Source organism: Ylistrum balloti, unplaced genomic scaffold (assembly GCF_031769215.1).
Source record: "Ylistrum balloti isolate Yb309-2 unplaced genomic scaffold, AGI_CSIRO_Ybal_v1 Utg370540, whole genome shotgun sequence".
In the NCBI taxonomy this organism is placed as follows: Eukaryota; Metazoa; Mollusca; class Bivalvia; order Pectinida; family Pectinidae; genus Ylistrum; species Ylistrum balloti.
In genome coordinates, this window is record NW_026782343.1 from 303638 (window position 1) to 325938 (window position 22301).

At 33.3% G+C, this 22301-nt stretch overlaps 1 protein-coding gene across 3 annotated transcripts in view; it reads right to left on the reverse strand.

Moving 5' to 3' along the window:
* LOC132556006 (protein NDRG3-like) overlaps positions 1-17934 on the reverse strand; it is a 38119-nt gene extending 20185 nt beyond the window's left edge. For all 3 annotated transcript variants that reach the window (XM_060220397.1, XM_060220395.1, XM_060220396.1), the window contains exons 1-3: positions 17844-17934; positions 8812-8882; positions 5535-5639 (exon numbers count right to left, since the gene is read on the reverse strand). In XM_060220397.1, coding sequence (XP_060076380.1) covers positions 5535-5639; positions 8812-8853 — 147 coding nt within the window. In that variant the 5' untranslated portion in view covers positions 8854-8882; positions 17844-17934. The remainder of the gene's footprint in view (positions 1-5534; positions 5640-8811; positions 8883-17843) is intronic.
* Positions 17935-22301: the final 4367 nt, after the last annotated feature.

Here is a 22301-nt window from a genome sequence, read left to right on the forward strand (position 1 = left end):
CCCCTAACTATGTATTTATAGGAGAGTGATTGAATACTGGGGTACAGTGTACAACTGACTTTGTATTTATAGATGAGTGATTGAATACTGGGGTACAGTGTACCCCTAATTATGTATTTATAGGAGAGTGATTGAATACTGGGGTACAGTGTACCCCTAACTATGTATTTATAGGAGAGTGATTGAATACTGGGGTACAGTACACCCCTAACTATGTATTTATAGGAGAGTGATTGAATACTGTGGGTACAGTGTACCCCTAATTATGTATTTATAGGAGAGTGATTGAATACTGGGGTCGGTGTACCACTAACTATGTATTTATAGGAGAGTGATTGAATACTGAGGGTACAGTGTACCCTTAACTATGTATTTATAGGAGAGTGATTGAATACTGGGGTACAGTGTACCCCTAACTATGTATTTATAGGAGAGTGATTGAATACTGGGGGTACAGTGTACCTTTAACTATGTATTTATAGGAGAGTGATTGAATACTGGGGGTACAGTGTACCATGACTATGTATTTATAGGAGAGTGATTGAATACTGGGGTACAGTGTACCACTAACTATGTATTTATAGGAGAGTGATTGAATACTGGGGGTACAGTGTACCACTGACTATGTACTTATAGGAGAGTGATTGAATACTGGGGTACAGTGTAACTATGTATTTATAGGAGAGTGATTGAATACTGGGGGTACAGTGTACCACTGACTATGTATTTATAGGAGAGTGATTGAATACTGGGGGTACAGTGTACCATGACTATGTATTTATAGGAGAGTGATTGAATACTGGGTTACAGTGTACAACTGACTATGTATTTATAGGAGAGTGATTGAATACTGGGGTACAGTGTACCCTTAACTATGTATTTATAGGAGAGTGATTGAATACTGGGGTACAGTGTACCCTTAACTATGTATTTATAGGAGAGTGATTGAATACTGGGGTACAGTACACCCCTAACTATGTATTTATAGGAGAGTGATTGAATACTGGGGGGTACAGTGTACCCTGACTATGTATTTATACCCCTAACTATGTATTTATAGGAGAGTGATTGAATACTGGGGTACAGTGTACAACTGACTTTGTATTTATAAGAGAGTGATTGAATACTGGGGTACAGTGTACCCTTAACTATGTATTTATAGGAGAGTGATTGAATACTGTGGGTACAGTGTACCATGACTATGTATTTATAGGAGAGTGATTGAATACTGGGGGTACAATGTACAACTGACTTTGTATTTATAAGAGAGTGCTTGAGGGCCAACACAATTTTTATAGGGCAAACAGCTTTAAGACCAACATGTAAATTCTTATTTACAGTCAGGGGATGAGCTTATTACATAATTACAGGACAATAAGCTTAGGGACAAACACATATCTTATTATAAGCTTAGGGACAAACACATACCATATTATAAGCTTGGGGACAAACACATACCATATTATAAGCTTTGGGGCAAACACATACCTAATTATAAGCTTGGGGACAAACACATACCATATTATAAGCTTTGGGGCAAACACATACCTTATTATAAGCTTGGGGACAAACACATACCTTATTATAAGCTTAGGGACAAACACATACCTTATTATAAGCTTGGGGACAAACACATACCTTATTAAAGGACAATAAGCTTAGGGACAAACACATACCATATTATAAGCTTAGGGACAAACACATACCTTATTATAAGCTTGGGGACAAACACATACCTTATTATAAGCTTAGGGACAAACACATACCTTATTATAAGCTTGGGGACAAACACATACCTTATTAAAGGACAATAAGCTTAGGGACAAACACATACCATATTATAAGCTTAGGGACAAACACATACCTTATTATCAGCTTTGGGGACAAACACATACCATATTATCAGCCTTAGGGCAAACACATACCTTATTACTGTGCAATAAGCTTGGGGACAAACACATACCATATTATAAGCTTAGGGACAAACACATACCATATTATCAGCCTTGGGGCAAACACATACCTTATTACTGTGCAATAAGCTTGGGGACAAACACATACCTTATCAGCTTCGGGGCAAACACATACCTTATTATCAGCTTTGGGGCAAACACATACCTGATCACAGGACAATAAGCTTGGGGACAAACACATACCTTATAAGCTTTGGGGCAAACACATACCTATTATCAGCCTTGGGGCAAACACATACCTGATTACAGGACAATAAGCTTAGGGACAAACACATACCATATTATCAGCTTTGGGGCAAACATATACCTTATTATAAGCTTAGGGACAAACACATACTTTATTATAAGCTTTGGGGCAAACAATTACCTGATTACAGGACAATAAGCTTAGGGACAAACACATACCATATTATCAGCCTTGGGGCAAACACATACCTTATTACTGTGCAATAAGCTTGGGGACAAACACATACCTTATCAGTTTCGGGGCAAACACATACCTTATTATCAGCTTTGGGGCAAACACATACCTGATCACAGGACAATAAGCTTGGGGACAAACACATACCTTATCAGCTTTGGGGCAAACACATACCTGATTACAGGACAATATGCTTGGGGACAAACACACCTTATCAGCTTTGGGGCAAACACATACCTTATTATCAGCCTTGGGGCAAACACATACCTGATTACAGGACAATAAGCTTAGGGACAAACACATACCTTATTAAATTCTTTTTCAAAGGCAAGGGACCAGCTTATTGTTTAACATTTTATTCAGCAGCACTTTAATTAGTGAGCTGATAACCAGACATGGACTTATCGCCTGATAAATAAGGTACATGCATGTGTGTCACAGACGGCAGAATAAGATATTTAATTGATAGCTTACAATGAATTACCAATGTTTTTTCAAAGTATTACATTATAATAAGGTCATATGTTCCATGAAGTTATAAAACAATCTGTTTTGATCTTTCTGACCACATTTACAGCTTACAAATGCTGCATACAATTATTTCTATGTAATTAAAATGGCATTATGAATCATCAATCAAGCTGGTAGTCAGAGCATGCAGCTTTCCACACTAAACTGTATAACAGATATGTTAGAAACTGTTAACTTGTAAACTTATTCACATTCCCTATGTCTCACAAGGAATATATTGTACAGAATTTTTAAGTATACTACTGGTTTAGATGTATGTCTGACATATGACATGTATGTGGCAAGAACATGTACACCTACAAGTGACCTGGGAAGGTCAGACTTTATACATCAGACAGGAAGCATATCCAGACAGGTAACAAGAGCTAAATGGCAGGTCCAGATCTAGAATCAAAACCTACTGCAGTTTAAAGAAATTTTATAGGAATTTCCTCTACAGTTACATGCATATAAGCTAATAAGCTCATCAGAAGGCTGTTTTTAATAAGCAACAGGTACAGTAATGTTGATGAGCATATGAATTTGTTTTTGTTAAAACACAAGAAAATATTGAGGTACCGAAGATCGATTCTGAAAAATTACAATTGACAATTGCATCAAAGGATGTCAAATGATTAGACGATCACTACTATCCAAGGGACAATAGACAATTTTGTCTGAAATTAGGGAGTGGGGTTATTACACAACAACACTTGTTTGTACTTCTACTGAAACAAAAATGGAAGCAGACTGGCTGATTACCAGACATGGACTTGCTGCTAGATAAGAACTATGGAAGTCATATTGTTAAACAAACACACACTTGTATGTACTACAAATGGGCACAAAGACAGTGATGTCATCACGAGAGAGACCAATACATTATCTGGGAATGAACAGCTTTAATCTACACTTAGGTAAGGTGCTATAAAGTATTATAACCACCAGTTGGCAGAAAGCAGTCATTAGTCTGCTGCAGAATGAAAGCTTCAAGAAGCCAATATTGTTGGTATGATAGTACACAGGGGTAATCACTGAAACCTCCAGGCAAATGTTGATTTCAAAAATGAAATGAACAAAGCTATGGGCAATCCTCTCGTAAATATTGGCGTTCTCGTGAATATTCTTTGAATGATGAAGAAGTCAACCTTTGTATCGATAATGTTTCCCTTACAGTAAAATGTCAAAATATCAGAAAAAGAGTTTCCACTAAGTATCCCCGAGGAATATCTTGCCTTGTAAATACTGGTTCCTATCACACTTTCTGAAAGTTTCAGCTAATTCAAGTGCCTTTGAAGAATTTGTAAATCTTGAAGAAGGCTTACAAAGATACAGTTATTACAATACCACGACCAGCTACAGACCAAAAAGGAAGAACATGGACCTTTAGCTGTATAATGTTATTCAAAAATGAAAGTATTATGACATGTGTTGCATAGCATCCCTGATGAACTTCTGTCTGAGCCAAAATTTCCAGAGGTAAGAAGTCAAAAGGGATAACAATGAGAGCTTGAATATTTTGTAAACATTGCTATCCTGGTCCTATCAAACCTTAGGTTCATAAAACATACTACAATTGTTCAACCAAACAAATACACAGTATGGCCTGAGATCTATATCCATGATAGCATTCAAACAACTGTGTAACAATGTGTAATTACACAGTATGGCCTGAGATCTACATCCATGATAGCATTCAAACAACTGTGTAACAATGTGTAATTACACAGTATGGCCTGAGATCTATATCCATGATAGCATTCAAACAACTGTGTTACATTGTCAATACACAGTATGGCCTGAGATCTACATCCATGATAGCATTCAAACAACTGTGTAACAATGTGTAATTACACAGTATGGCCTGAGATCTAAATCCATGATAGCATTCAAACAACTGTGTAACAATGTGTAATTACACAGTATGGCCGGAGATCTACATCTATGATAGCATTCAAACAACTGTGTAACAATGTGTAATTACACAGTATGGCCCGAGATCTACATCTATGATAGCATTCAAACAACTGTGGAACAATGTGTAATTACACAGTATGGCCTGAGATCTACATCCATGATAGCATTCAAACAACTGTGTAACAATGTGTAATTACACAGTATCTACATCTATGATAGCATTCAAACAACTGTGTAACAATGTGTAATTACACAGTATGATCCGAGATCTACATCTATGATAGCATTCAAACAACTGTGGAACACTGTATCCATACACATCAAAATTCTAGAGTTTCAATTTGAAGATTAAAAGCTGAGTATTCTTATTGATCAGGAAAAAAATAGAAAATCTAATACATTTTTGACACTAGATCTTGTATGTGGGTCAAGATGTTCCATTTAGGAAGTCTAGACCAAGCTCTGCAACTGGGTCACTATGATCATAGGTTGTATGGTACACTATACAGGTCACTTGGACTTAGTTCTTTATATCAGTTCCAGGTTTTGTGAAAACAAAATTGAATTAAAGTATTCTTCTCAAGATTTCTGCAATGTTTTCTTCAATTTCAACAAATATCAAAATGTAAGCACTTTTCGCCAAAGACAAACATCCCCATCAAAATTTGAAATTACTTCGAGGTTATGTTGGGACAATAATGAATATACTGCACCTGTATCAGTATTGAAGTGGCATTGTTTGAAAATGACCTGGCTTGAGGATTCTCCGACTGGATACTGCTCAGCTCAATGTCCGTGATCCTCTCCATAGTTCTCTCCTAAGATGGAAACATAGGAATGCAAAATCAGTGCTCATTTATAACAACACTTAGAAAGTACATGAACATGTATACCTAACGCAAAACAAATAACTGCATTTCCTTTCATATATTGCTTTTCTAGGATGCAAATCCCTGCCACCTAACACAATACCCATGGTATAATTGAAATAAAATGCCATAACAGTATGCAAAATGATAGCATTATTAATATGGAAAATTAATATGAAATAAAATGTTGTGCTTTAACGATGGAAATAGCTCAATGCAAAAACATTTACATGCATTCTTTCTCTAGAATGAAAACAATAATTTTAAAACATGCAATGACAATTAGTGAACAAAAAAATTAAATAACCATAAACCGATTGAAAATGAAATAACTTCAAATAAATCTTTTGTAATCATTTCCCAAAAATGTCTATATGGAAGAGGTTTAATATTCACATAAATGAGGCTGGATAAAGACATAGCTAGCACTGTTTTGGGTGGATCAATATTTTGCAGAAAAGCTTTACATGCACGTGTATAAGCAGAGGCAGAAAAGAATAATTGCAGCCAGTCGATGAATACCTTGTTGACCAACATAACCTTTAAATCAAGACAGATATATCTTTTTATTGTATTTGGGGCTATCATTTTGTTCAACACATGATAATAATGGATTTACTGGCTTCACGAATGGTTGCAATGCAAGAAAACATCCTGATAACAGGTTTGAATGATAAAGGAATTAATCTATAGTTCAAAGCTGAGTGATAAAGCTTTATTAGACGGAAGCAGTATCTGTAAGCTAGCTATATAGTTATAGTGACAATATACAAGGAATCAAAGACAAAACCAAACACATGATGTATGTTTTCAAGATTGAGGTATGGCACATATTACACAATTTCTAGGACTTATTTCGCAAACCTATTCCAAAGGGATAACACCCCTTTTTCTCATTTTTCAAGAGAAATTCTACTAGTATTCAAATATCCCAATGACAAGATATTTTAGGCACTTATTTCGATTTATATATGTCAATGACATTTCAAAATTGCTTTCGTACATTTTTAAATCATCCAGACAAATCTTTGAATTGCTTATTATTATTATTATTTTTCACATTAACCAGAATCATTAATTTATCTAGAACATTTTCTTTCAGAATGGAATAATAAGGGTAATTCTAAACATCCTTTGTTTGGTGAGGTATTAGACAAATGCACAGTACAGATGCAAGGGGTATATATTCAGCAGATGTCTGCATGCTTATGTATAAACACTGATGGTATTAAGTAGGACTGCAGGAAAAAAGATACAAAAAATTTCAATTAATGCAGATAAGAAATAAAAGCTTCATATATGAATTCAGGATAGTATTACAAGTAGATAAGTTGATTGGTAAGATATCAATATAGCCACATAGAAGATGGAAGAAAACTAATATGTAACCTGCTGAAAATCAGTTCATCAATCATCATGATGAATCATAGTATTCAGTCATACCATCAAACTGTCTAATTCACCAAGATACCATTGAATAAATCAACACATAATGTTCAACCCAAATAACAATCGGTGAGGATATCATAGAACGATGATGTCAGCATTTGTTGGTATTCTGAGCCACAACAGAAATAGGCTAGCCTATAATTACTTGGAATCAGTTGTTAAGTTACAAAATATCTTTTTTGCTGAATTTGTTAACACATTTTACATATCAGAGATTAAAGAATTTTTCCTTTTTTTTTTTTAAATGTGCACTTTTTGCTTACAATTAAAGCCAGCAGGACTACAGACAGCAAAAATATTGGAAAGAAAAAATTATAAGACTGTATGAATTTGAAAATACTTGTAATGTACATTCAAATTGTATTCATTTCATGTTTTACACTGTCTAAACAGTTACTTCAACAAATTTAGTTATGCACCTATATGTGTATAACTGTCCCTGCTGTATATATACATATGTACCTACATATTGCTAATTATGGTCTTAAATTTATCAACATGTAAGGTGATGTGTATAGCGTGTAACACAGATACAGACAACACTACATCTACATACAAGGAAGACTACAGGAGAATTTCTATTTAAATCATGGAAGAAAACAACTATAACATGAATTTGGGTTTCTGCTACAGAACTACAGACACCACAATATCACAAATCTTTGTTCACAAAAATCTCATAGACTATTATTTATTGCTGCTTACATTAGAGCAAAATAATACTTGTCAGCAAGCATCAATTTGATGTTTAATGAAATCATTTACACTCAAAAATTAACTTAAAAATCAACATCTCTGTAAATATATTGATAACAATTCTAATTAATTAGAAAATTCAATTATTAAAAATTTTGATTCAAATTGACTATGCAGAAGAACAGCTTTAAAAAACATGAAAAAGAAAGTAAAACCACAAATCAACAAGGACTGGTAAATCTCAGCGATAAAAGAAACACATAAATTATCAAAGCTTATTGTGTTTTCTGTGGAGAGAAAAGAAGCTTTGTAAATAAGAAATATAGGTATAATGAAATAATAGAAATACATATGCTGAATTCTATAATACACTAGCTATATACAACATGTGTAAATACAAACTGAAGACAAACAAAATGAGACTCTGAGTATTAACACAATTAAAATTACAAAATATGAATTTTTTTTTTTTTTTTTTGTAATTTAAAACAACGGAATGGGTTTTATTATCATGTATGATGATGATCACATCTGACTTACCTTGACCAGATGATAATCAAAACTTATATGTCATTGGTAAGGCCACAATTACAGATTTGTTCAAAGTGAAAATTTCATATATGACTTTCCTTAGTACCAGATTTATTTAAGCAATGAACTCAGTTTTTTTAGAAAATGTAGAGAACTTATGTGTTTTGGATGATAATCGAAAAGTCATGTTTTACATCACAAATATGACAATGAACTTTGAGTTTTTAAGTTCAAAGTCTCATTTTGCATGGGAAAAATAGTCAAGCAGTCAAGGTTCATTTAATCAGCACAACAAAAGTGGAAAGTGAAAGTGGAATATACAAGGAGTAAACAAAGGTAGTACAAGTAAAAAAACAAAGTGGAAAGTGAAAACACTACAAACGATTAGAACACACTGAAAAGTAGCATGCAAAACCAAATCAAGCTGAATTTCCCTCTCTCTGACCTCCTTATCATGGCTGTCATCCAGTAATGGGTTCGTCTCCATGGTTACTAAACAATCTTAAATATCAAAACCTGTAGACAAAGCAATCATGAACAGAAATAATGAAACAGTAAATAACAACATTAACAATTCAAATAACTTTGATGTCATAAACTGTTCTACGTTAATTGAAACAAAACAGGAAATTTGGATATATACATATATATAAACATAAAAAAAGAAAACAAAATGTAAACAATTTGAGTATTTTACAAATGAGAACATGAACTTCATGCAACAATACATACACAGTTATCTAAATATACCAGTAATTCCGAATCTAATGTTGTTGGGTTTTTTTTTTGCAACATCATTTAAAGAAAATGCATTAACCATAATGATAGGTTTAATGCACATATATATTTAATCCTCATGATCAGTACATACACTTATTTTAAAGACAAGTTTCAGTTATAGAAGACGAAGTTCAAATTTCAAGTCTTATTTCACATACGACACATGTGGGACAAGACAAAATCAAAGCCATGACATGTGCATGTCCCCAATGACATTGAAAGACGCAATACAACCTTGGATGCTGTAGAAATAGAAAGATAAATCCCACTCCCAATACTCCAACCATGAATCAATACACTGATGCTGAGTTCATACCTGGGATAGGAGGATGTAGTGTGTTTTGCTGCACATGGTAGACGCTATAATGAGGTGAAATCCACAGGTGTCCCTACCTTACTCAGCCACACTACGTACCAGTACACATACTAGCATTGTGGCAAACCAAGCGTTACTGACGTAAATTCAACGAAATTAATTAAATTCCATATTAACCTCACTTGTGTCCTATAGCCATTCACTGTTTGAAGTGATAAGGTTTTTTTACCTTATACAATGTATGATGATATAAAACCACAAGTGTTTGATGGATTGTGTGTTTTATACATTTTTATGATCAGGCTGTGGAAAATCTATATGCATGTAAAGTCAGTGACATACAACATGATCTAGCCATCACATGTATGTTGGATCCTGAAGAACAAACTATTACAGCTTTGGGCTCAAATACACACACAGAGTGATACATACATGTATGTAAAAAATTAGTGTGTCAATTTAAGCAATCAGAGTGATCAATCAAAAATATTATATTTGTTCCAAGCAATTTTCTTGAAAATGACCATACATCAATTTGTTTTATCTTTTTGAATTTAGGCTTACAATAATAAATTAAGATTCTTTTCGTGTGTTGATAAATTTTTTTTTTAACTATTACTAAAATTTAATACCACAATATACTTTGTTCAATTTATAATGAAAGCCATGGGCTATGAATCATATTAATCATTCTCTATGATGTCATAGTTGTTGATGTGGAAACCAACAAGGCATGATGACAATGAAAATGAATATTGCGAAATACATGCATATATACATCAGGTATAAGCATCTCTTGGTAATCTTTTTCATAAGTATGCTTTATTTTTGCCCTCCAAAGAAAAGCTAAGAATATTTTTATTGCCGTCATATAAAAAACTATTACTTCTGGAGAGAAGAATTATGTTTAAATACAAATCTAAAATCTGGTACACACCATGTAGTAATTTTTAACATGCATTGGATTCTGCACAGTCACATACTCTCTATGCATATGACTTACATTAATGTTAATTGCGAAATATGTATTAACAATTGATACAGATAACAATCAGTGATATTTCCACATACTGTTATCTTAAACACAATTATCATTGATGATGAGGAAATGGATTTGAAAAGTAATATTCTAATTAAGGTTTTACAGTGATGCCAATTAGGACTATATAAAATCAAATGACAGCATCATGATTAATTAGATATGAATCAAATGAAATATAATTATATAAAGAGCATTAACTCTTTTAAAACGTAGCTGAGCCAAATTTATAAACAATCCAGCTACAATAACGAATGAAAATGAAAATTGTACAAGTGAATCACGTGACTTGTTAAAATTATGTCTGCATCAGAAAATGTTGTAAAACCAGGTCACCTTGGCGAAATGTTTAAAAATTACTCACCCACTTAAGACAATTTGTGATATCTCACCTGCACTATGTCAAGAAAATAATGTGTTTCATGCCCCATATCCAAATGTAAATTACTGTATATTTTGCCAGAACATTCATAAACCTGAAGCTGCAGTTGGTCTCTTGTTGGATATGTGTATATATGTATAGATATATTCCTATTCATTGGTGACATGAAGTCATAGGTCATAATTAATTAAGGATTAAATCCCTTATATACCTGCTAATTCTGCATTTCCCTACATGTGTATCTATTTGTCATATTTTTAACCTTATACCATTATTTTCATATCCTAGGAAATATAATTATTTTATATAAAAGTGAAACTGATCACGACTCCTCCTACACTTTCATCAGATTATCAAGTGTATTATCTACTGTATTTGATACAGCTTAAAATATCAATTTATTAAGTTGATAAGAAGAATTGATACGTGATGAGAAAAGATATTACAAATTTGGTTTATTTATAACTATCTTTGCACTGCATGGGATATTTCACAATTCATAATAGAGTTACAGAACAGCTTTAATTAAGACCCCTGCATGATGATAAACATCAAGTTACCTTATATACCTTTAATTTAATATATTAACAGCTCTGTTAAATTCATAGACATGAATACTGAATCCTGATATCACCATCACCATTCAGTCTGCACTGAGAGAAGTTATTTCCTGAGCAGGACTAAAACAGTCACAATTTGACAAATTTCTGTTTTGTACCTTTTTAGATCTCTTTCTAACGATTTTAAAACTAATGTCAACATCAAAATATCTTTCCTAATGTCAGTTTGGACATATTACACTGTCTAAATATAGCATGTTGGGGAATCCAAAACTAATTCACTGACTGGATCATATATTTCATGTGGAGTATATTGGGTAAATACACAGGTCTATACGCTGTTCATTTATAATTCTGCTGGGATTGGAAATACATTACTAGGTTTATTTTCTATCAATTTTAAATGATATTTCACACTGATAAGCTAATAAAAAGCAAACTTGCTGTAGTCAAATCATGATCAAAATAACATCTAAATATAGTATGTTTGTTAATATGATGAATTGAGACATACAATTCCTGTCAGAAAATGAAAAGATCTTTCTGTGAACTTCTCATAAAAAAAAATGAAACAAACTATCATTTGAAATCCTAACTTAAATGTTCTGAATATCCCGTTCATGACCTATTTGCACATGGTTTAATAACCTAAGATTTTAGTAATCTATTTTTGCATTGATCCTATTCACAAAACTAAAATGTTTTCAAAAATAAAAATTGTTGAAGGGTTACTACAATCCGAGTGACTGTGAGACGAAGACACATTATAGCTGGTATATAAATGATTTTTGAACATAATGATATTGATCCATGCTGACAGTCTGAACATGTTGAGAGTGATGATCTCTCTTAGCCTGACAAATTTATTATGCTAAAGCCATATATCAACCTGAAGCTATAAGCACTCTAGTTACCAACATTGACAACACTATCTAAATCACAATGATAAATGTTACCAACTCTGAAGCTAAGTGTCATCATAACACACTGAATATTGGAAATTGAGAGAAAAAAATAAAACATTTTTCGGGGTTTTTTCTTCAGATTTCAACATGAAATTCTCATAAATAATTCTACTATTAAAATACATTAGACTGATTTCTGTCTCTAGAATTAACCTTAGATCATAAAAGAGTGGATTTGAAAACATTTAATCTCTGAAATAACTTATCCTATAAATTTCAAACAAAGGGAAGATAAGTCAGTAAGATAATGACCTGAAGTAATGGCACTCTTTAAAATTGGTTCAGCTTTTATGGGACTGAAAAGAAATTCTGATATTTTTTCTCCTGTTTATCTTACCAAAATTGCAGATATTTTCCACACCAAATAAGATTCTACTGGACAAATACAAGTGTAGAAGGATGGCTGGTTCCAGTTGAATGTATGAAATGGAAATAGCATCACACAATTGCTTATAATAGGATGACTCTCCTGGTATTTATGACAGGTGATAAATAATGTTATTGTACACTGGATAGCAGTGACTGCCAACGCAATCAATAAGATGATTGATGTTTATTTTATAGGGTGATTGCATAATCAAACAGATCAACTTGATCATTATGCAGTGCTTACCAAACTGCTTTTTCAGTGTCAATGTCAAGTCTGATATATTAGGAAAAGACATATTTTGTCTTTATCTTCAAACACCATACAGCACCAGTGCATGAATCCAATATATCAATATTCAAACATTATGTATGCTGTACTTACTATTAAATGAATATTGTGCTCTTGAATAATATACATATCATCTAGAATGAGAGTAAAGATATAAATCTTCAAGGACAAAGGACTATATAGGTGTTTTACTTGATAGCGTCACTGTCACTTGTCATCATTTTTTTATGTGTGTAACCCAGAGCCTGGGGCACACCAGCTACAGGTCTTATATTCCGTCACAGAAGGAGATACTTTAATTGTTTTGGCTGGCCTGGAGCTGGTAAAAATAGGACAAGTATTACTATATATGGCTGTGCATTTCACAACTACTTTGGCCAGTTCCTTTTGTCTAAAGAGCCACTAGATTTATTCTTCTACATATATATATATAAGCTGATGATCATGATACTGACAAGTTTAAGACACATATTACTAATCAAAATATCCTCAAAAATCTTCATGGATGCAATGGACAAATATGTTACATGCAGAAATAGGGGCATGCATACACATGGCCTGTAGAACTAAGCTCTTTAGATTTGAAAATGAAAAGTGACATCATCTACAATCCCTAGATCAGTGAGGTTTCATAATGTCAGAGAAAAAGCTGATGACTGAGATAAAAGAACCAGAAATTAAAAATTAGAATTTCTGCATAATTTCAGATGACAGTGTACAGTAATTAAAATCAGATCATGATAGAGACTATGTTTCCTGAAACTAGACATAGTACATGTATTACCTAGTATGCCAGGAGTGTCATAACTTCAATGTAAAGGAATTTATTAAAGTATAATCTGATTTAGACACATCATTTGACTTGAGCGAGCTTGAAAACTAACAGTAGAAGACACTTATGAATCACTAGGTATACACATTTGCATGATTAAAGTATTTCTATATGTTGTAACCTGCACACTATTACATTATGAAGTTGTTATATGAGTATGACACACCATGTCATTTAAAATTTTAAAATCTGTAGCATATACAATTTTTATTTATTAACAAATATAGTAATACATGATGCAGGTACTTTGTTAAAATTTTTTACTTACTAGAATTAGAAAAGACAGGCAATACATGTACTTCAATTTTCCATTTGAAACACATCTGAATATTCTTTAAACTTACATATATCTAATTTCCATTCATATTTTCTAATTACTTTTATTAATATTTCACACTGTTATATAATTTTTACAAACTGGGTAAGGTTAATTTTTTTTTTTGAAATAATTAATGATGCAAATTAGAAGTTCCATCTCGGGCGACATTTAGCACTTCATACACAGAATCAGCTTATCCTCAGTATTCCCATGATTAAGTACATTTCTAATTTCATCCAAAACAAAATCAGTTAAGAATTTATGGGTAAGGCTAAGGGGATTATCAATCCTTGATACTGATATTCTTATAAGTATTTCTGTAAATGTTATGTACATGTATAAATATGTCCAAAGCAATTCCAATCAATACAGAGTTATCTCCCTTTCTGTATCACATTTGTATTACATTTCGTATTTGACAACTTTGTATTTATTGACTTACAGTGAGCATACACAACTATCTGAACAATGCTAACTTATTTGCAGATAATTTTCCCTAGTACCAGAATGCAGAACTGATTGATAGCAGATACGAAAGGACAATTTACAAGGGCTTATAAATTTTCCTGATATCAAAAAACACCAGAAAATCAATTTTCCATTCAAAGTGGAAAAATCAGAGTTTATTGTCTATATTACAAATAATATCCCACAGTCTATGCATTTCAATGTACATTAATATTCAATTAAACAAATCAACAAAATTATTACCTTTTTAAACTGATATGATTTATTTTCAAATGGCTCCTTTAAATTCTTGTGTCACAATTATCTTATGCATTTAACTATATTACCATCAAAGCATATCATAAAAGTTTCCACTAATTATATTTGCCTAGTCATGATAAGTCACAAGAAGAAAATGGAAAACACGGCAAGGAGAAAAGTAATGAGTATGCATATATACAAGTATCTATTTATTTTGGGTAGTTGGGTTAAACCCATCCATCTTTCACCAAGACATTCGGGGTTTGGTTCTCCGAACAGACTTGAAAAGGTAAGGGGTATACCAAAGATAATTCATTTTCTCCTACAGTAAGAACCCCTTGCGCACTGCCATCCTGTAGGCTAACAATAGTGATTCGTAAAAATTGGATAACTCACAATTGTCATAAAACTGATAAAAGTTTGAATTTAATATTTACACCATCTATGAAATACAGCATATGCTTCTTATTTCACAAATTTTGATGAAATATTTTGATGTTCAATTTGGTATGGCGTATATTGTCAAACTGGTCCGAGATATAAAACATCTTACAAGTAAAACCGTCATAATAGAGTACACAGACAAGAATATCTGCTAATGTATTTGAAACAAAAAGCTGTCTTAAACTGAAACATACCAGTAATTTTCTTCCTTCAAGTTTGTTATTTGTCATTTTAATGGATTTACGCTACATATATTGTGACAGCCCATATGCTACCATGTTAATTGGTCTGAGATTGGGTTCAGATCACTTTGAGGTCACAACATCACAAGAACCTCGAGCTCACATTTACTGAATTAAACAGTAGTAAATATTTAGATATATACCCCAAGGCCAACATATCTGGACAAAGATCCACCAAAAAATCTGTTTATCAGTCCAGGCACTGATATGACATGCAATGCAAACAGCACCTTTGTCATACAGACAAAATGTACATTATCAGGCAGAATTGTTAAAAATCTATCATAATCTAAAATGATTTTCTTAAGTGGCAACAGGTATAACACAAATATATGAAGAAAAGGGGGGATGTTACTGCTATCACCAGCTGGAGTTACTTTGCAGTTCATTGATATTGTTCATTTGTTCACAGATAATCTCCTTGTTGGAGCTTGCGAAGCTAATAATCTGCTGCATGTGATCCCAAGCAGTATCAGGTAGAATAAAATCCCTACGAAATTCTTCTACCTTGTCTATGACATTGAAATAGTAATACAAAATATATATTACCTACATATCTATCTCCCGTTAAAACCACTACCGAGATGTCCAACCAATGATGTGAACATTTCATTAGTGCATTTCTTATTCCACAATCATCACATGTATCCACAGTTTATTCCAAACTGAAGAATGCCTCTGGGGACGCATTCATTTTTCATACACAATATAATCAATTTTTCTTGCATAAAATATACAATCACCAACATCTACCAACAAGATCAGTTGGTGTCGATATATTAAAACTTCAGATCTGAAGATAGCTGGTAAATGTTCGTGTGTGATGATCATATTTAAAACTCACTGAATGCAATCATTACAGCTGGTCTTTCCCCAGTAATCAGCTGCAAACTGGCACTGTCTCAAATGTTTTAATTTTGAATGTGGCCTCAATGAGTGACAAGACAAGAATCGTTTTTAAAACATTAATTAACATCCCAATAATCAATATGTTGTGCCTATTAATTTGGCAAACGACCTAAAAATCAATCACAACAAATGGTATCTGCTATCAGAGAATTCTGCATTATTATACTTCTTTCTGGCTCCACACCAGACATAGGTCTATCAAAATGACCTTTGAAAAAGTTATCACAAACTCCAGCTACAACTTCATTTGACCTGCCATGATGTTGTCACAAATTTTCATAAAAAGGTAATTTCATTATGGTGAAGCAGTTATCACTTTGTATAATATTCGTAGGATTTCAACAATATGACATCATGGAGGTGCTGATTATATGCCATCCTTGAGTTATATGCTTTTGATCTATATATGCTCCATTATCAGTCACTGGCTCAATTAATAATTCTGTGAGAGCAAGACAAGTTGTAACGATGGCAAAGATATGATAATGATAACTAATGCAACTAAAGTTTCTCTACCTCATTTTTAACTATAGTACTATATCCATTACTGAAAATAAAAACCTTCAGCAACATAGATTTTTGAATATAAAGAGTGAGGAATCCAGGTATTGTCCTTATCAATGAGATAGTAAAACAATACTAATCAACTGCTAATATATGTGACAGTTCTTCACGTCTGTTTCCACCTTTATTGCTTACTTGAGTAAGTAGAATCATGCTAAAGGTCTAAATAGTATTTTTGTATTACTATTTTGATAAACAGTCAAAGTCAGCATACTAGTAATTTTAAGTTGGTATGTAAAATTTGACAGTACAGCAGCATTCCATTTGGGATTTTAAAGGCGAGTCCATTTCTAAGATTCTGATGAGTACCGATACCATGAGATCTAGTGGGTTCAAAAAATGTTTCGAAGTCCCACTACAAAGACAAGAGTCCATAACTCAAATATCTGAGTCCCAAAAATCATTGGTACAGTATGTTTGAAGCTTGTCTACTTATATTTATTGCGTTGTAAGTATATGTAAAGTATGTCAAATATATCCACTTTTTAATGACGAAAACGTCGTATTGGTTTGACAATTGTATGAAAACGGAAACAAAAGAACATCTTTACATAGAAATCAATAAATACATAACAAAAATATAAAACAAAACAACATGCTTGATATCTTATAAACAGATAAACAAGTGACTGCAGATGACGGAGAAAAATAATCACAATTATAGTCAGACTGATGTGCAACGACGCTATTATTACAGGAAATTGACACCAAATAATTGAATGAATAATATACAGAAATAAAACGAATTTTCATTCTTACCCTTGGTTAAACAGCAAATGTATACAGCGTACAGGAATGGAATTATTATGATTTCTGTCCTTCAGACGATAGACTTTCTCCTTCGCCTAAAGCTTCGTGAACAACTTGCGCAATAAATAACAGGATGTTTCATTGGTTGTAGGACAAAAAATTTGACCAATGAGTGATTGCGAAATATAAGAGTATTGTAAAATAGGTGCCTACAAAAGGTGTTAAATATCCGGAAAAACAATTTATTTATTTACTAATATATTTTTGTTTTAATGACATGTACAGTATCTAATATAAATTTAATTAATTATCAAAACAACATTATTTGTTGAATTCATTCTTGTAGCGATAGTTATGTAATCCGTAGTAAAGCATGTATGATGTCTATGAAAAAACAAATATGTGTATTTTTAAGTCCAAATATTGATAAATAATTCAAGCTGAGGCCTTTTGGAAGTCCCTAGATATGATAGATACTGATATTATTAAGCAATGGTATTTTTCTTTATGCAATTAACATAGTTGTATAAAAATGCATGTAACATACTTTAGATCAGGGGTGTATCACTGTTAAGCTATACACACAGCAAATAAATCTATAAATTTCACTTTATCGTCTTTCTGTGATTCTCCAAAAGCAATTAACGAGTATTTTCCAAAATAAACAGTCAAGGAAAACTGTGTATTGTGTAAAGATTCTTTATACACAACCAGGAATTTTAATATGTGACGTTTCGGTGACCAGTACGATCCGTACGCTGTCACCTTCCTCAGACAAATGACCAGTAAAGCATGTACACAAAGGTGTGATATGTGTACGAGTTGTCGTGGAATAGCGTCAATTTCGGACATGCTGACAATCTCGCACATCTATGACCAAGTAATAAAATAAGCGTAGCCGAATGGTTTTATGCTTTATTCATTTGCTAACAGTCATTTCGGCATATTAAAATTCCTGGTTGTGTATAAAGAATCTTTACATAATCCTTACTTTCCAACCTGACGAAAATGTTCAGAAAACTGTAATTTTCAAACCGAAATGACACGTACAGTAACTTTTGTGACAAATTAAAAAAATTATTTCAATAACTTTTGTTATTCTCAAGACAAAACATCTGAGAAATCACCCGTTTTCCGTCTGACACATGCATTTTTTATGATAATTTTACTTGACAAAACTCTGGTTCTGGTTAGGTAGGTCAGTGTTACAAAGTCGCCGCTAATTATGGCCTAATACCCTAGAAATGACATATAACAGGTAGATAACACTATAGATAACAAGTCGTTACTCAACGCCTGGGGTAACTGGCAACTCGAATCACTTCACGCCTCAGTGAACAAACAATCACCATATTGGCTTTACCCGGACCTTGTTTTCCCTGTATAATAAGGTATTACACACGGTATTCTATCATTATACTGAGATACTGCGCCCGTACCCATACTTAAGCATTACAATCTTACAGATTATCGATTGATTGCGTTTGATTGAATCATATATCAAAACTTAATTGGTATGTCAAATGCCGTGACGTGGTACGGGATGACGTCACATAATATCCTGTCGGATCGGGCGTAAGACAAGGCAGTGAGTTATCGGATTTTCTCTATCAAATGTTTATAAACAATCTTCTTGGTCTTTTAGAAAATAGCAATCACGGCGCGAAAGTCGAGACTGTCAATGCCGGAATTCCTACTCTAGCTGGAGATATTTCCCTTATAAGTAAAGTTCCGCTCTCTCTCCAAAGAATTCTGCATTACGGTTATACTGAAAGTGGAATTTCGAAATTCATAACTCTAAATGTAATATAGTCGTGGTCGGGAATTATATCCCGATCCAGCCAGACCCAGCTTTGGAGCATGGTGGTCGAGATCTCTTATTCTTAGGGTCATCTAAGAACTGTAATGTCGTCATGAATGATAAACGATGCACGTGCGCGAGTTGCACGTGACAAAGACAGAAGACCTCTACATTCTATCATTGGAATAGACTCCTCATCCAGGTTTATAAGTGCACTTGTTAAGGCTGGTCTCTACAAGAAGGTAGTTTACCTATTAAAGTCCGCTTCCAACGTTACGCTGCAAACTAGGAGCGCGACGATTTACCCAAATACACCCCAATACACCCAAATCTTACTCAAATATACCCAAATAAAGCCAAATCTTATCCAAACATACCTAAAATCTACCCAAATATACCCAAAATCTACCCAAACATACCGAAATCTTACCCAAATATACTCAAATAAAGCCAAATCGATTTACAGGAACGTGCCGTAACGGGCTCTGTATTATCATTGACGTATGTCTGTTATATACGTTCCTGGTATTATATTTTATTACTAATAAAAGATATACACATGATCAAATAGACTATCTTTGTCTAATTTTAGCTTCCATTTATTAAGGCAATTAATGTAAATTCCGTAATACCATATAGGCTAACGGGCAAAAACGGACAAAAAAGAAGCGGGAACGAATTTGGGTACGATTTTGGTATATTTGGGAAAAATATTGGTATATTTGGGTACGATTTTGGTATATTTGGGTAAGATTTTGGTATATTTGGGTATATTTGGGGAAATTTTTGGTGTATTTGGGTATATTTGGGTGTATTTGGTTACGATTTGGGTAAGATTTCGGTATATCTGGGTAAGATTTTGGTGTATTTGAGTAAGATTTCGGTATATCTGGGTAAGATTTTGGTGTATTTGAGTAAGATTTCGGTATATCTGGGTAAGATTTTGGTGTATTTGAGTAAGATTTCGGTATATCTGGGTAAGATTTTGGTGTATTTGAGTAAGATTTCGGTATATCTGGGTAAGATTTTGGTGTATTTGAGTAAGATTTCGGTATATCTGGGTAAGATTTTGGTGTATTTGGTTATGATTTGGCTTTATTTGGGAAATAATTTGGTGTATTTGAGTATATTTGGGTATATTTGGGTATATTTAGGTGTATTTGGGTGTATTTGGGTAAATCGTCGCGCCGGCAAACTAGTGCTGGGATAAACACGAACTCGTGAAGTCTGCCATTTTGTCCCCCGAAAACTCGGCTTTAAATGTCCGAATGGCTGATGGTCACGCTTTTGACATTATGAGAAAGTGTCATTCCTCTTACAAACCAAACATAATGTGGACCGTACCTGATTCTGTTGCGGACATTGAGTTAATTGATTTATTGTTTACAGTATTGACAATGCCAGCATCTCCTGTCCACACCAGGTGTCTATGCTCTCAGACTTTCCTGGACGTCGTTATTCACGAACTCCACTTGCTAGTATACAGGCGACTTCCGTACAAAGTTTCTACAGAAAGTTCTTTCCGAGTTTGGCCCAGATGCATGCACTTCAGTTGAAAATGAGGACAATGCCATATTTCTTCACACCCTATTAAATGTGAAGACAGACACCCATTTCCAGGGTACCGCCGCTCTGAATCTGTTTCTAATGAAAGTGCGGATCGTTGTGCGTGCTACGCGGTTCTATTTGACATTAACATATTAATATAAAGTTGAGTGAATTTACTTGTTAAACACTCCCTCTCTTCCTATCTTCATTCATTTTGTCGATTTGAGGTGTTTTTAAAATCTTCTTCTGGGGTAAATAAAGATAGCTGCTGCTGCTGTTGATGATGTTAATGTTGATGATGATGATGATGATGATGTTGATGATATGGTGATGATGTTGATGATATGATGATGATGATGATGATGATGATGATGATGATGATGATGATGATGATGATGATGATGATGATGGATTGATTGAGGATGATGATGATGATGATGATGATGGTTTATTGTGTTATATTCAATCGTGTAACAAACCTTCATTGTTGGTTGTTAAATTAAATTTGTAGCCCAGTCTTAGTCCGCTATCATTCATTGGCATATTTTGAACCCGATTCGTTAATATGCTTACATTGTAGTGGGCTTTTTTAAAATCTTATTTCATTCCGTATGCAACAGCCTATAAGACTGAGAATATACATACAAATAATTACATTTACCCAAGATGGCGGAGGACATTAGCCATAACCAATAAGATTAAGACACAAAATCCATAAGTACGCATAGATATCAAGCAAATTTTAAACAGAGCGGTATTCTGAAGCACCAGTATTCGGAAGTGTTAATTTTGGCAAATGAAAATGTATAGACTAATTAAGAAACATTCAACTACTCAAAATATCTCGAATAGCATAAGTAAAAAATAATTAAAGTATTTAATCATTCTTTTCTTTTTGCCGTAGCATGAATCAGAAACCTGCCAAAATTCCTGAGAGTTTTTACATTATTACTAGATAATAACTGAATAATTTTGAATAGAGATGGCCGGCGGGAGTGTTAATATTTCACGATATGAATGATAACTTAGTTTTTACATTCAAAACAAACTTGTTAATCCTACGATTGAGGAGATAATATGCCTTTCTACCTTGTGCAGCTATGTTATTATGTGCTATT